At 37.9% G+C, this 12,426-nt stretch overlaps 1 protein-coding gene across 12 annotated transcripts in view; it reads left to right on the forward strand.

Moving 5' to 3' along the window:
- FN1 (fibronectin 1) overlaps nucleotides 1-12,426 on the forward strand; it is an 85,222-nt gene that overhangs the window by 34,127 nt on the left and 38,669 nt on the right. For all 12 annotated transcript variants that reach the window (XM_069075190.1, XM_069075191.1, XM_069075196.1 and 9 more), the window contains exons 16-20: nucleotides 336-464; nucleotides 568-657; nucleotides 1,981-2,175; nucleotides 2,852-3,124; nucleotides 7,069-7,335. In XM_069075190.1, coding sequence (XP_068931291.1) covers nucleotides 336-464; nucleotides 568-657; nucleotides 1,981-2,175; nucleotides 2,852-3,124; nucleotides 7,069-7,335 — 954 coding nt within the window. The remainder of the gene's footprint in view (nucleotides 1-335; nucleotides 465-567; nucleotides 658-1,980; nucleotides 2,176-2,851; nucleotides 3,125-7,068; nucleotides 7,336-12,426) is intronic.

Genomic DNA, 12,426 nt, shown 5'->3' on the forward strand with positions numbered 1-12,426 from the left:
CACACACACACACACACACACACACACACACACACACACACACACACTGTAGGAGCTCCTTTTCTAGGGGGAAAATTATATCATTTCCTATGCTAGAGATTTCTGGTTCTATAGTTCTGGTGTTGATTGCATTGTCTGGGCAATCTCTCTCTATGACTCAGTTTTGCCATTAAAAAATGATGACAGTAATGGGTATAAGAGAAATTTTGCCACCTTACCTTCTACATACATGAAAACTGTCCAGTCTTATGGGAGGGCAGGTTGGCGTTGCAGCAGGATGCTATCTTTGCTCTTGAACAGAATCTGCTTAGCAAATTTGGTTTTTCTTTTCAAAGATCTTCCAAGCACAGCCACTTCCGTTAACATCCCTGACTTGCTTCCTGGACGCAAATACATTGTAAATGTCTATCAGATCTCTGAAGAAGGAGAACAAAATCTGATCCTATCCACCTCACAGACAACAGGTATGTTTGCACTTCACAAACACACAAAACTTTTTCTGTAAAATACAATCTCTGATTTTGAGGACATTTCTCTCATTTCTTCCTTGTTCTTTTCACTTATCAGCACCTGATGCTCCTCCTGACCCCGCAGTGGACAGAGTAGATGATACCTCAATTGTCATTCGCTGGAGCAGACCACAGGCCCCCATCACAGGTTGATTTGCTCTCCTCTACCTTTGGCTGGAAGGGTTTCTTCTGGGATTGGGGCAGGGGGGAGAGAGGACAGGGGTATTTTAACAATTTTAACAATTCAGAGTTTTGCTTAAAATGCGGTTATTTACAACAACAAAGGGATGGGAAGTGTAGGTTTTATAATCTCCTGACATAGCTCATGTCTCTTGCAGTTCACACACACACATGCATACACACACACACACACACACACTACATGTAGACACATATTCCAAAAGTAAGATCTTGTATAGTAACCATACACATAAGTGTGAAAAACCAGATAGTGACAAAGCAAAATTGCTATTTACTAAACTGGGCCTTAAATAGGCTTTTTAAAGTATTTCTGATTTTTCCTCACTATAGCATTTTTTTCTAGACTGTTTTAAAGCAGTAATTCCCCTAAAGATCTAGCTCAAAGGAAAGCTGTGGAAGAAGAATAAAGAAGGGAATTCTCTTTTCATTGTTCCAACCCACCATGATCAACATGCATTTTTTAAGCTCCTAATGTGTGTAAGGGCTGGGAATATAATAACAATCCCTGGAGGCATAGTGAATAGAGCACCGGCCCTGGAGTCAGGAGGACCTGAGTTCCAATCCGACCTCAGACACTTAACACACTTACTAGTCGTGTGACATTGGGCAAGTCACTTAACCCCAATTGCCCTCCAAAAAAAAAACCAATCCCTGGCTTTAAGGACCTTACAGTCACTTCTCCCTTCATATAGAAAATTTCTCTGTGCATTTATGATTGTATGTGAACCTTATGACATTTTTTGAGAGTTACTGTTATGTAGAGAATAGAGAACTAATTTCAGATTCAGGAAGATTTGGGGTCTAGTCCTACCTTGACACATGTTGACCTTGGGCAAGAAACTTCACTTCTTGGTACCCCAATCTCCAATCTTCAGGCTATAAATTGCAGAGAAATTTCAGGTCTGCATTGATATAAGGAGTTTCTATGCCACTGAAATTGCATGTCTAAAAAAAGTTCATTTTAAAATTCTTTAGTGTCTTTCTTTTAGAATTCTATCCTTTTTGGTTTCTGAATTATCCCTATGTTAAAATGTAGGAGTAGATGGTCATTTTTGCAAATGACATCATTCTACGGATTCAGTTCAATTCAACAAATACTTTTTCAGCCCTTGCTATGTGCATAGCATTGTGTTAAAGCTTCAAAAACACAGTCCCTGCCCACTAAGAACCTATAATACCAGAAGGGCTATGACCTCTTCAGTTAGGAAAAAGTTATCAAATAAGTGTTTTCTTAAGGAAAAGTTGCCTCACTTTATTTTTGGCCTTACAGGTTACAGAATCGTGTATACCCCCTCAGTTGAAGGAAGCAGTACAGAGCTCAATCTCCCAGAAACTGCTGATTCTGTAACTCTTAGTGACTTGCAACCTGGGGTTCAATATAACATCACTATTTATGCTGTGGAAGAAAATCAAGAGAGTACCCCTGTCTTCATTCAACAAGAAACCACTGGAGTCCAGCGTCCAGGTAACATTCCAAATGCTTTCTGTGATAATCTTATCGAACGGGTTCTATTCATTCTGTAAGCTTTTGTGTTGGACAAAAGAAAGAAAGAAAGCATTGTCCCTGGAAGAGAGTTTTAGCTCTCTGCCAATGCTTCATATGTGCAAATCATCTTGGTGACATTTTAGATAAAATGGCCACTTTATGTACTGTTAGTTATCACTGATTAAAAATGAACCATATGTAGATTTTATGTAGCCTTACCAAAGGGTTACAGGTAAGCCCGATGCCCACCAAGTGCTCCTCAGTGTTACCCCTATAGTTCATTAAAAGGAAAAAGCACAATGTATGTCATCGTAAATGATTTTGTTTCCTGGGAATATAGCTTATGTTCTGAAAACTCATTCTGTTATCTAAATATTCCAATTAAAAGTATCAAAGGCCAAAAGTAAGCCAGCAAACTGAGAAAGCATTTAGAAAAGCTTTTTAATGGAAAATGTCATTATCAATTCAATTCAACAAGTTTTACTCTAAGCATCAACCATGCACAAGGCCTGGGGATACAAAAATGCAATCCCTGGCTTTAAGAAACTTGTAGTCACTTTTCCCTTTCTCCCTTTCCTTAGATAATTTTTAAAAATATAAATTTCTCCAGTGATTTTAAATGACAGTTTGTCGATCTCTCATTTCATATTTTTAGACAAGGTTCCTCCCCCTACGGACCTGCAGTTTGTGGAAGTGACAGACGTCAAAGTCACCATCATGTGGAGCCCCCCTGAAAGTGCTGTGACTGGCTACAGGGTGGATGTAGTCCCTGTCAATCTCCCCGGGGAGCATGGACAGAGGCTGCCAGTCAGCAGGAATACCTTTGCTGAGGTCAGTGGGCTCTCCCCTGGAGTCACCTACTACTTCAAGATCTTTGCAGTGAACCATGGAAAGGAGAGCAAGCCGTTGACAGGAGAACAGACCACCAGTAAGTTATTTTGTGCCCAAATTTTTCTTTCTTTAAGTACAATATGAAACGGTTGAGGTCAGTTGGTGCAATGGAAAGTGTGTTGGATTTGAAGTAAGAGTCAAACTCAAATCAAATTCCTAACACTGGCATCTGACCTTGGTTGGTTGGTTGGTTGGTTGGTTGGTTGGTTGGTTGATGACCTTCATTATTGAAAAGGACCAAAATGACATCTCTATGTCACTATCGAGGTATAGTGTGTCTGACTGTAGCTGATCAGACCAATATGAGATTAGAAGGCTCTACCACACAGGTCAGGCATAAATAGCCCATATGAACATTTGGTATGGAGATGTTTCTAAGTCTACACATCTCACATTTCTTTTAAGTTAATACAATTCTGCTTCACTTATAGAGCACAGAGCCTGCTTTGATGCAGGCACACCATACTGGGTGGTCCTTTGCTAGTGTCTCACCTTGGAGAAATCACTTGTAAGAGTACAGAACTAGATACCCTCTGGCATTCCTTTGAATTATTAATCTATTTGTAAAGCAATTTGCAAACCTCAATATCATCTTTACTATTGTTATCCTCTATTGCTGTCTGCAATATGGTTTTCATCATGGTCAGCAAATTTTGGAGCCCTTTCATACATGCTACAGTGACTAGATGGCTATCTTGTAGTAAGAAAGACCTGAATTCAGATCTTGCCTCAAATATTTATGAGTTGTGTGACCTTGGACAAATCATTTAACCCCTCCCAGTCTCAGTTTCCTCATCTGTAAAATATGGGGATAATAATAGCACCTACCTCCTGAAGTTGTTGTGAGGACTAAATGAGATACCATACCTAAAGTACTTTGCAAACTTTAAAGTACATGCTATTTTGATGATGATCATTACATTCAGCCTTATGATGAAGTGTGTAAGGGATACCGTACTTTAAGCTAAAAAAAAAATTCAAATTAATGTTTGTGTATCAGGTAGAATTTCATGGGGGACATGCCCTATGCCTTGAATGTTCTCCCTCCTCTTCTCTACCTGTCGACCTCCCTGGCTTCCTTTAAGTTCTAACTAAAAGTCTATCTTTTACAGGAAGTCTTTCTCAAACCCTCTTAATATAAAATATACCAAGGGTTAAATAAAGCTAGGACTTAGCATTAGCTCACTACTGAACAGGAAGACTGATTGTCATTTATCCTTTATTTCACTGAAAGTTTTAATGGTTATTTGGAATCTCATAATGGCAACATAGAACCGAAAAGCATTTGACAAGGCAAGTCAGAGAATGGATGGAAAGCTGGTAGGGTGTTTAGAATTTGTAAAATCCAACCCACTCATTTTATAAACAAGAAAACCAGCCTAGAGAGGTTGATCTCAACCACTCCCAAAGATTTAATTAGCATCTCTATTCTGATGATTCTTAAATCTACCTATCCTGCCCTAACCCCTCTAGCTGACTTCCAGTCTTACATCTCCAGTGGCTTTTTGGATATCTGAACTGCATGTCCAGTAGACATTTTAAATTAAATATGTACAAATTGGACACATTATCTTTCCCCCTAACCAGCCCCCACATACACACACTTTCCCTATTATTGTAAAGGACAACTTCATCCTCCCAACCCTCAGACCCTAGGATAGGATGTAGGGTAGACCCCTAGGAATCATCCTGGACTCCTCACTATCTTTCATCCTCTATATCCAAGCTGATGCCAGGGCTGTTGGTTTCACCTTTGTAACATCTCTAGAATATGCCCTTCCCTCACCCCCTCCCACTTCTCTCCTCTGACACTGCTACCACTCTGGTCCTATCCCTTATTACCTCACACCCGTACTATTACAATAGCCTGCTGATGGGTGTCTGTCTGTCTCCAGTCTTTTCCCACTCCAATCCATCCTCTCTTCAACCAATAAAGTGACTTTCCTAATGCACAAGTCGGATTATGTCACCCCCTACTGAGTAAACTCCAGGGGCTTCCTGTTGCCTCCAGGATCAAATGCAAAGTGCTCTGGTTGGCATTCAAAGTCCTTCACAACCTGACCCCCTCCAACGTTTCCTGTGGTCTCACACCTTACTCCCCAACACATCCTCATTGATTCAGTGACACTGGCCTCCTTGATGTTCCATGAACAAGACACTCCATCTCTCATCTTCAGGCACTTTCTCTGGCTGTCCCCATGCCAGGAATGCACTCCCTCTTCAACTCTGTTTTGGCAGGAAATTTTTCTCAAACCCTCTTACTTCTAGTGCCTTTCCTCCTAATTATTTCCTATATAGCTTGCTTTATAAATAATTGTTTGCATGCTGTCTCTCCCATTAGATTGTAAGCTCCTTGAGGATGGGGACTGTCTTGCCACTGTTTATATTCCCAATGCTTAGCTCAGTGCCTGACACATAAGAGATGCTTAATATATGTCTATTTGATTGATTGAAGACATTTATTTAGCCAAGGTCATACAGATCAGCAGATCTGGAATTTGATCCCACTTCTAATTCTTTTTTGTTTTCTTTTTTTGGAGGGGAGTAGTGGGGAAGGCAGGGCAATCAGGGTTAAGTGACTTGCCCAAGGTCACACAGTTAGTGTCAAGTATCTGAAGTCACATTTGAACTCAGGTCCTCCTGACTCCAGGTCTGGTGCTCTATTCACTGTACCACCTAGCTGCCCTGACACCACACACACACACACACACACACACACACACACACTTCTAATTCTAAAGCCAGGGCATTTTCTGGTAAACCAGATGTTTTTAACTTGGGCTTTGTGGACTTTTTTTTTAATATTTTGATAACTACTTAAATAAGATTGTGGTTTCCCTTGTAATTCTATGTACTTAATTTTATGATTTGAAAACATTCTGAGGAGTCTATAGGTTCCACCAGATTGCCAGAGGGATCTATAACTCACACAAAAATATTTAAAACTCCTGGGCTAAATCATGGAGAAAAACTATCAATAAATATCACCCAGAATAGTTCTTAACCCTGAAGGCAGGTGCTGAGTTACTTGGCTACAAATGAAAAGTTACGATTTCTGTACTTCCTTCCTATAGGACAGAATTGACTATGGAACTGTTGGTTTTGCTTTTAGAGCAGGAAGCATTATCTTTACCTGAGTCACATGAAGAAAATATTTAATTTCTCCAAATAATATTTTTGTGAAAAGAAATAGAAAAGAAATTTTCTAGCATAGAAAGACTTTTATTTTCTTTTATTTTGTGTATATGATGATGGGAAACTCATACATTGAAATTAATACAGGAGGAAGTATCATATTCAGAGATAGCAGTTCTATAAGAATCAGGTAAAATTTAGCAAAGCTTCCATATTAATCAATACATCAACAACTATTTATTAAGCTCTTACTATGTGCCAGACACTGGGCTAAACTCTAAGGATACAAAGAAAAACCAAAGACCCTGCCTTCATGGAACTTATATTCTAATATGGAAGATGGATGTACATACAAGATAATATAATAATAATATATTATGACATAATATTAGAATATAATATGTAATAATAATAAAACATCATATAATTTTATATATAATTAATATAACATCTAATATTTATGAAGATTTTTAAGGTTTACAAAATATTTGACAAGCATCTCATTTTATCTTCACAACCATACTATTACCCCCATTTCAAAAATAAACTAAGGCTGAGGAAAGTTAAATGACTTGTCCAGGGTAATCCAGCTAGTAAGTGCCTGAGGCTTTATTTGAACTCAAGCCTTTCTTCCTGACCCCAAGCCCAGGGCTCTATCTTCTGAGCCACTTGTCTGTCTAGATAAAAAGAGTTGGTATTTCTTTTCTGTTTTTGTGTTTACCCACAAAATTTCAACCCTGTTAGGACAGATAGGTATATGTAGCTATCTTTAATTAATTGATCACATAAATTCTGCCTGAAAAAAAAAAGCCCTATTCCTTATTTTTCCTTCTCCTTCTTTCTTAGAACTGGATGCTCCTACTAACTTAAGGTTTGTCAACGAGACTGACACCACAGTCTTGGTTACCTGGACTCCACCTCGTGCCAGGATAGCGGGATATAGACTCACTGTGAGCCCAACAAGAGGAAACCAACCAAAGCAGTATAATGTGGGGCCATCTGCCACCCAGTACCCACTGAGGAATCTGCAGCCAGGATCTGAGTACACTGCTTCCTTGGTAGCTGTCAAAGGAAATCAACAGAGCCCTAAGCAAACTGGAATCTTCACTACCTGTAAGCCAAACCTCTCTGTACAAGTGACATTGGATTGGTCAGATTCCAATACATAGATCTCCCATATGCAAAGTCATTTTTCAAAAGAAAGGATTGTCAGTAATGCATTTTGCATTGGGACATAATTCACAGCACAAATGATTACATGACTAGTTGAAAATTGAATTCAGTTCAAATAGATGACCACTGGTGGGGTATGTCATAGGAGGAATTTCTTTCATGTATACCCTGAGCTAGAAGGCTGCTGAGATCCTTCCCACCTCTCAAATTCTATGCTCCCTTTGTAACCAAACAAGTCCCCAAAGACTGGTTAGATCAGGATATGGAGGAATAAAGAAAAAAAATAGAATTCATGCCTTTCCATTAATATTTTAGAGGTATTGGATGCTAGCCAATGGGTATAAGACAGGGGCTAACAGCTACATTGAGGAATAATAAAGATAACACATCTTCAAAGCTGTTAGAGTTTACAAAGCACTTTCCTTGTAAGAGTACAATAAGTGATATAAAGAATATCATTATCATTAAAAGATGTGTAAATGTAGGCATAGAGAGGTTAAAAGACTGGTACAGGCTGCTACTCAAACCCTCCACTATTATGGAAAGAAAGCAGGCATCAGAGAAGCCAAACCAAGAAACAATTCATTCTCTTATTTAGGGTGGCATTATCAGGAGCAGTTTAAAGTACTTCTATAGAGCACAGCAGATTTTTTTTAAAGGCTCTTAAATTCCACAGCAATAAAGACATGACAATAAATAGTGAGCATATGCATATCTGCTCTTCTCTTAAAATTGTTTTATAGAAAATGGTCTTAAATCAACCACCCTAAATACAATGACATTATAATTAAGGGTCTTATTCACAAAGTTATTTCTATTAAATGTCTTCCCATTGACATTACAAAGGGATTGTGAGCCTTATTTCCAGCTGAACACTATGTGTTTCATTGAGATAAGTATCTTGAAATATGGCACTCACTTTTTTCCAGGGCAAATTGAAAACCACTGATCTGCATGAATGATTTATGTTATCTTCCAAATGCTTTCAGCAGATCATGCTCATTGAAGGGAATGAAATGGATGAGTGACAAGCAGCCTTCATTAAACATGTGCTGTTTTTAGTCAATAACATTCATTTTTGACATAATGAAAATAGACTTCCTAGGATAAGAGCCTTTGAGTTTCTCATCTGCAGCCCATGTTACCCTGGTTTCTATTGATCACATCTGGAATTGGAGATAGGTTTGTACATGAGTATAAACTGTACAAGTTCTGATGGGAATTTTCTTGAAATCATTCCAAGTGTGAACCGGTTCTCACACACACACACACACACACACACATACAGAAACACACCATTGAGAATTTCTGACATGATTCAAAATTTATTCCACATTTAAATTTGATGAATGAGGCTTGGTCAGGGAGCTTACCTCCACCCCTAATCATTGTACTGTCACCCAATATAAATGACATTTCCATTTAATCATGTTAAATGATGCCTTATTATAAGAGAAAATCAATAATTCAGTGTCCTTAGCCATGCTTTAATGTAATTTATTACCAAAGGATCAATTTCTTTCTTGTGAAGACCTATAGGAACTATACCATTAAGACAGCAGAGATTCTTTTTTTCAGAAGGAACACATCACTGATTACTAAAAAGATTTTTTAGAAGTTAGTTTTTAAAATGCTCAGAAAACTATTATGGTTATTTATTTTTTTAGGTGATTAATAAATGTTTATTGATTGATTGTGAATCAATAGGGTCAGGACAGTGCTTGGTGCAAAGCAGCATTTAGTGTTTCTACTTGCAGATAAGATAGTGGGAAGGGGAATTGCCTGTATATCTGACAGCCTTTGTGATCAATTAATTAACTGAGTGCTCCTATTTTGAATTACTAGTGGGCTAAAGAAAAGATGTAGATATACACAGTCCTATATGTTGTTGAAACTGCTACTAAGGAAGATTTGATAGTTTGATAACTTATTCCAGGCAATGGCTTATCAATAGATATTTTTATATAATTTTAAAAGAGAAAATTATATAATGTAGGAGAATTGTATGGGGCTCTGTTCAGTGGATAATGTACTAGACTTGGAGTCAGGAAGATTATCACGGTTATTTCTGAGAGCTCTGTTACACAATAGAAATTTCTGTGGTCTTCTTTGTTAAGTATAGCCCCTATTAAAGGAAAAATATTTTCAATTATGTCAAAGCAGACATGTCAGTATAGAAGCCTTTCAAATATCCTTTTAGCTTTCCTGCTTTATCAGACTTGTGATTGAATGTTTACCTCAATTTGCCAAGTAAATTTTAGACTTCTCACAAATGTGAAGTAGCAGTGACTTGTCCAGAAATTAAAGGTATAATCAAAACCAAAGGTGCTTTGAAGAAGTTTGGAGCATGTTTGAGAGGTACTAAGTGACCCAGTTTAGCTGAAGGGTAAGGGAGCTCTAGAAAAGGTAGAGTGGTCCCAGATTGTTAAGGGCCTTGAGGACTAAGAATTTTTAACTATACTCAAAAGGCAATAGTAAGCCACTGAAGGATTTTGATCAAAGGAGTGGCATGACCAGATCTCTACCACAGGATGATAATTTTGTCATCTTTCTGAAGAATGGTTTAGGGTAGGGAGAGAATGGAAGCAAGAAAACCCTTTCAGAAGGCTATTATAATAGCATTTTAATAGTGGTCCAGATTATAATGAGGGTTTCAAATGGGGTAGAGGCAATGGGACTAGAAAGAAGATGGTAGATATAAGAGATATTTTTATAAGTGGAATTTATTCCATGCCGAGTTAGAGTTGTTGGTGGGATACACAAATACATGTAGGTGAATCGTTACTTCCTCTGACTTGGTGGATAAATTCTAGAGAGTAACATAAGGCACAAAGCAGTTATGTGACTTCCTCAGGACCACATACCTAGGATCAGAGGCAGGATTTGAACCCACATCTTTCTGATTCCAAGTTTGTATACCTAAGGAGGATATTCAGGTACATATGATATGTCCTTTGGGCCATAATTAGCATTAATTACTAATTAATTAGGTATTAGCCAAGCTGCTAGAACCTGTAATATGTAGTCCAAGTCAAAGTTTTTGTTTGATATTATGGTGTAAGTTTGTAGCTTGGGATTTTTTTCTACCTGTATGTCTTTAACAGAAAATGCTGATCAAACCACAGTTTGAAAGTCTACAAGTAGGTAAAGTTCTATAAAGACACCCAAAGATACCTTTGTTCACATGATGAGTAAGTCACAATAGAGAATTATCACTCTTGCAAATGTTAGATGGTACTAGTATCTAAAAGAAATTCACCACTGCTGGCTGAGTTTCAGTGTCACATTGAGTGTTCCTTATCTATAGTCAGATGATGTGACCACTTACTAAATTGTGATTTCAGGGACAGAATTGATTCTACCATTAGAGGTGGAGGTTTTCACCATTAGCTGGTGGCTTTAGTATCTTTTAAAGTACATAAATGCCTTTAAGAAGAGCAGTATTTAAAGCCTTTCACAGTCATTTTTGTTTGAGTGCGATTGGATTTATCACATTTTCATGAGAGCAAATTTTTATTTGGGAAACAGTAAGAGCCTAGGAAAAAAAAGACACCTGAGCCAATGTTAAGGGGGTTCCCTAAATGAAACTGGAAAGAAGGCTACATGGTGCTAAAGATATGCTGTGTCTGCTTAACAATTTTCCTTCAGGTTTGCCCAGTTAACACACTGGACAGCCTTCGGATTGGCTACCACACTCACTGAGAACCTTCCTCACTAACTCCAAGAGCAGTTCTCTCCAGGTTAGAGATGAGCTGCCTTTCCTCTGCCTGAGATGGAAAGGATGAGTCACTGGCAAGCCTGCTCTCTTCATTAAAAACCTCCTCCTACCTTTTCATCCATCTTTTCACAAGTTCTAAATGTAGGGTGACATTTTTAAGGCTGTTGGAAATGTCTGCCTCAAGCCATACTTATACAAGGCCTTTCTCTGTTCTTCTTATTGTAAACATCAGGTCTCCACAAAGGGAAATAAGCATGTGGTCAAAATTCTAGGAGACTCAAAATAACAAACTTTTGCTCCATTCCCTGATTTTAGGGACATCAAATTGAAGCTATTTTTAAGCAAGAGCGCTATGTTGTCTCCAAGGCAGAAGTGATAATAATAGTAGAGATGTAAATACTTGTATGGCTTGAGTAGAAATTGTCCTATAAAAAAACAAAATGTGTGACTAATCATCATCATCATCATCATCATCATGACTGACATTTATATAGCAGGGGAAATGGAATAAACATTTAGATAATGCTCCCTATGTTCCAGGCACCACGCTAAGTTGTTTTTATAAATATCATCTCATTTGATCTCACTTTATATATGTTACCAAATAAGTGTTTGGTAATACAGGGTCACAGATTCTTTTGTGACCCTTCTCCAACCCAAAACAATAGCAAAAAAGTGGTTAAAAAAAAATAACGAACAGTTAACCCACATGGAATGGTATACCACCAAGCTGCTTTTTAAAAATCTTAATCTAGTTGACTATAAATCCGGGTTGAATACCTCTATGTAGTATTTTCCCAAAACAACAATAGCAAAAAGATAGCTTTTTTAAAAAATCACACAACCCACATGGAGTAGTATACCACCAAGCTGCTTTTTAAGAATCTTAATCTAGGAGCGGCTAGATGGCACAGTGAATAGAGCACCGACCCTGGAGTCAGGAGGACCTGAATTCAAATTCGGCTTAACACGTACTAGCTGTGTGACCTTGGGCAAGTCACTTAACCCCAATTGCCCTCCCTTCCCCCCTCCAAAAAGACTTAAAAATATAAAAAATCTTAATCTAGAAAATAGCATGTTCATTATTGTTTAGTTCAATGAAAGTGTGAACTCTAAAATGATAGTCACCATTTGTTATTGCAGACTTGACTTAGAAAAGGTTTTTTAATTAAGAGAAGTATGTAGAAGAAGATATACTGTTGCCAGAACCATTGCCTTGGCCATTAAGAAATCAGGACAAATGGAATTTTAAAGTGAGGTTGTAAAATTCCTAGGGTTTAAATTATTTATGTAGTTTGTGTCATGTACTAGGG

Source organism: Petaurus breviceps, unplaced genomic scaffold (genome assembly GCF_028583685.1).
Source record: "Petaurus breviceps papuanus isolate PSGF00001 unplaced genomic scaffold, PetGlider_PUasm1.0 90903, whole genome shotgun sequence".
Lineage (NCBI taxonomy): Eukaryota > Metazoa > Chordata > Mammalia > Diprotodontia > Petauridae > Petaurus > Petaurus breviceps.